Source organism: Watersipora subatra, chromosome 8 (genome assembly GCF_963576615.1).
Source record: "Watersipora subatra chromosome 8, tzWatSuba1.1, whole genome shotgun sequence".
Taxonomy (NCBI): Eukaryota; Metazoa; Bryozoa; class Gymnolaemata; order Cheilostomatida; family Watersiporidae; genus Watersipora; species Watersipora subatra.
The window spans coordinates 51,344,129-51,346,395 of NC_088715.1; the positions used below are offsets into that span (position 1 = coordinate 51,344,129).

General features: G+C 37.1%; 1 protein-coding gene across 1 annotated transcript; it reads right to left on the bottom strand.

Moving 5' to 3' along the window:
* Window positions 1-722: 722 nt before the first annotated feature.
* Window positions 723-1,988, bottom strand: LOC137402682 (glycoprotein 3-alpha-L-fucosyltransferase A-like). The gene has a single exon (XM_068089187.1). It carries the CDS (start codon window positions 1,986-1,988, stop codon window positions 723-725), a length of 1,266 nt encoding a protein of 421 aa, XP_067945288.1.
* Window positions 1,989-2,267: the final 279 nt, after the last annotated feature.

Sequence of the window (2,267 nt, forward strand, 5' to 3'; positions counted from 1 at the left end):
TCGTCATGTTTATCAGAGGATGATATGCAATTGTTCAAGCTAAAATTAAAAAATTAAACAGATTTTTATGGTAGGTTTTGAGATATCAGTGCTCAAAGTGACAGCATTACAATGACTATGAAATAGACGCGTAAGAACAATAGACATAGTTTTATTGAATGCGTAAAGTATATTCATGAAAGTATTTCAAAGAATGAGGTTGCTTGAAAGTTTAAGCAGAAGCCATCACGTACAACTACGTCCCATTTGAGCCGTTTTGGAAAGAGAATCCAAACTACGGCGGTCTCGTGCGGCTGCGATTAACTGTTCGTTTTTTAGCTTATAAGAGCTTGTAATCACATTCCCACATATTTTGCACCTGAAACGCAACAGAGTTAGACATGATGATTCTTTTGATACCAAATAACTGTAGTGTGAATTTTGTTGCCATTCAACCTTTAAACTACTGGGTACTTCTAGTTAATAAGTCAAAATGGGTATAACTATGACTAACTGTTGCCCCTTCACGCACTTTCATATATACCGGCATATATACATGTATTTCTTACTTATATATATATATATATATATATATTATATAACATAAATTACATTATAATATATATACCGCATATATAGGAGTAATTGTAAAAACATAAATTTGTAAGGCGGCAATGTTTAGCAATTTTATACAATTATACCAGTTGTTTTCTAAATGAAAAAAACTGAGTTTCTAAATGTATTTACAAAAGTTTTAGTTCTCTACAGTTTGTACCACGATTCCAGTCGGCAGCGTGTCGGTGTCGACCAGACTCTAAAATTGAAGGATTGTTTGCTATTTTACAAAGATTACAAACGGATGTCTGTGGCATGCCAGCATCTTTAGTGATGTAGTGTTTCCTCCACTCGTGGTACCTGTTATAAGCAGCATCATCTTTCATCAGATGCTGCAGGTATTTTCCAAGCTCTTTAATAGAAGAGAAATTATAGGCGTGTATGAAGGAGTCAGGTGGAGCCACACGTGTGTAGTCATCTATCGAAAAACCACCCACTACTACAGGAACAAAATGGCCGTTGCAATGGAGCCTTTTCCAAAATTTCTCAGTAATATAATCCTTGCAGAGAGAATTTTCGAATGCAAGATAGAACTTATATTTAGAATGCCTTACAGCTTCACATTCAATCTCATTTCTTCCACATGGTTGGTTCCCAGTGCATTTACCAAAGACGTCCACGTCTACATATTCACCCAACTTTTTTATGGTTGCTATTCTGTCATAACCTTTGGATTTACAGTTAGAGACATATACGTAAGCGCCTCTCATCTTTCCTTGCGCATAAGCAATACTTGGTAATAAAGAGCCCTCACTCCTTGCTGAGTATGTTTCTCCAAATGGCCAAAATATAAGGCTATTTCTAACATATGTCATAGTACCATTGAAACTGTTAAATACGTTTTTCCATGGAAAGAAAGTTGGAGGTTCATGGGAATAAACAAGCCAAACTTGAGCATGCCGGCGAAATCGAAGAGTTTTCTCCACCACAGCTGACCTATATTCAACTAACACTATGTCAGCAAAGTCGGCGTCAGCAAAATTACTGCTAAATGTAAAGACGCAGTTGTTCAAAGCACACTGGCTAAAGTTCAGATTTCGTTTGAAAATTGTGTTGAAATCACGTGTCTGAGCATCATTCGGGTCTGTTGGTTGGTATATTATCCGAGTCGCTTTCTTTGGAGCAGCAGAGGTGGCCGTCTTTATAGGTTCGCTATCTCCATCACCGGCTATAACAGGTTGTGATAACACAGCTATCATCGATCCATTTTGTAGCGGTGTTTTTTCTGCTTCTATATATCTGGCGCTACCCGTCCTTTCAGGAAGAACAAGATTTCCAAATTTTGGGGATGCAGGAGAATTCAGCACTGTATAAACTGTGATAGCTATAACTGTGTAAGCTGTGATAGCAGTGGATGCTATCAACTTTTCAGATGATGTCCCATGTAACACCATCCTTTCCATTCGCTAACAATAATGAACAATGAAAGGAGTATATCTATCCGAGATCGATACACACTTTTAGTAGTGATAATAACAAAGGCTTTCTGTTATTGTGAACACCTCATTTTATATGCACGGAAGAGGCCATCATTGTTATGGAATAGCGTTAAGATTTTATGGACACTTGATAGCGAGTCTGAGAGAGTATAGGGATGAGGTTAAAGGTCACTGCTTTAGGAACTAACATGTCCTCAAACAGCATTCAATAAAACTTTTGAATAAAATATACTT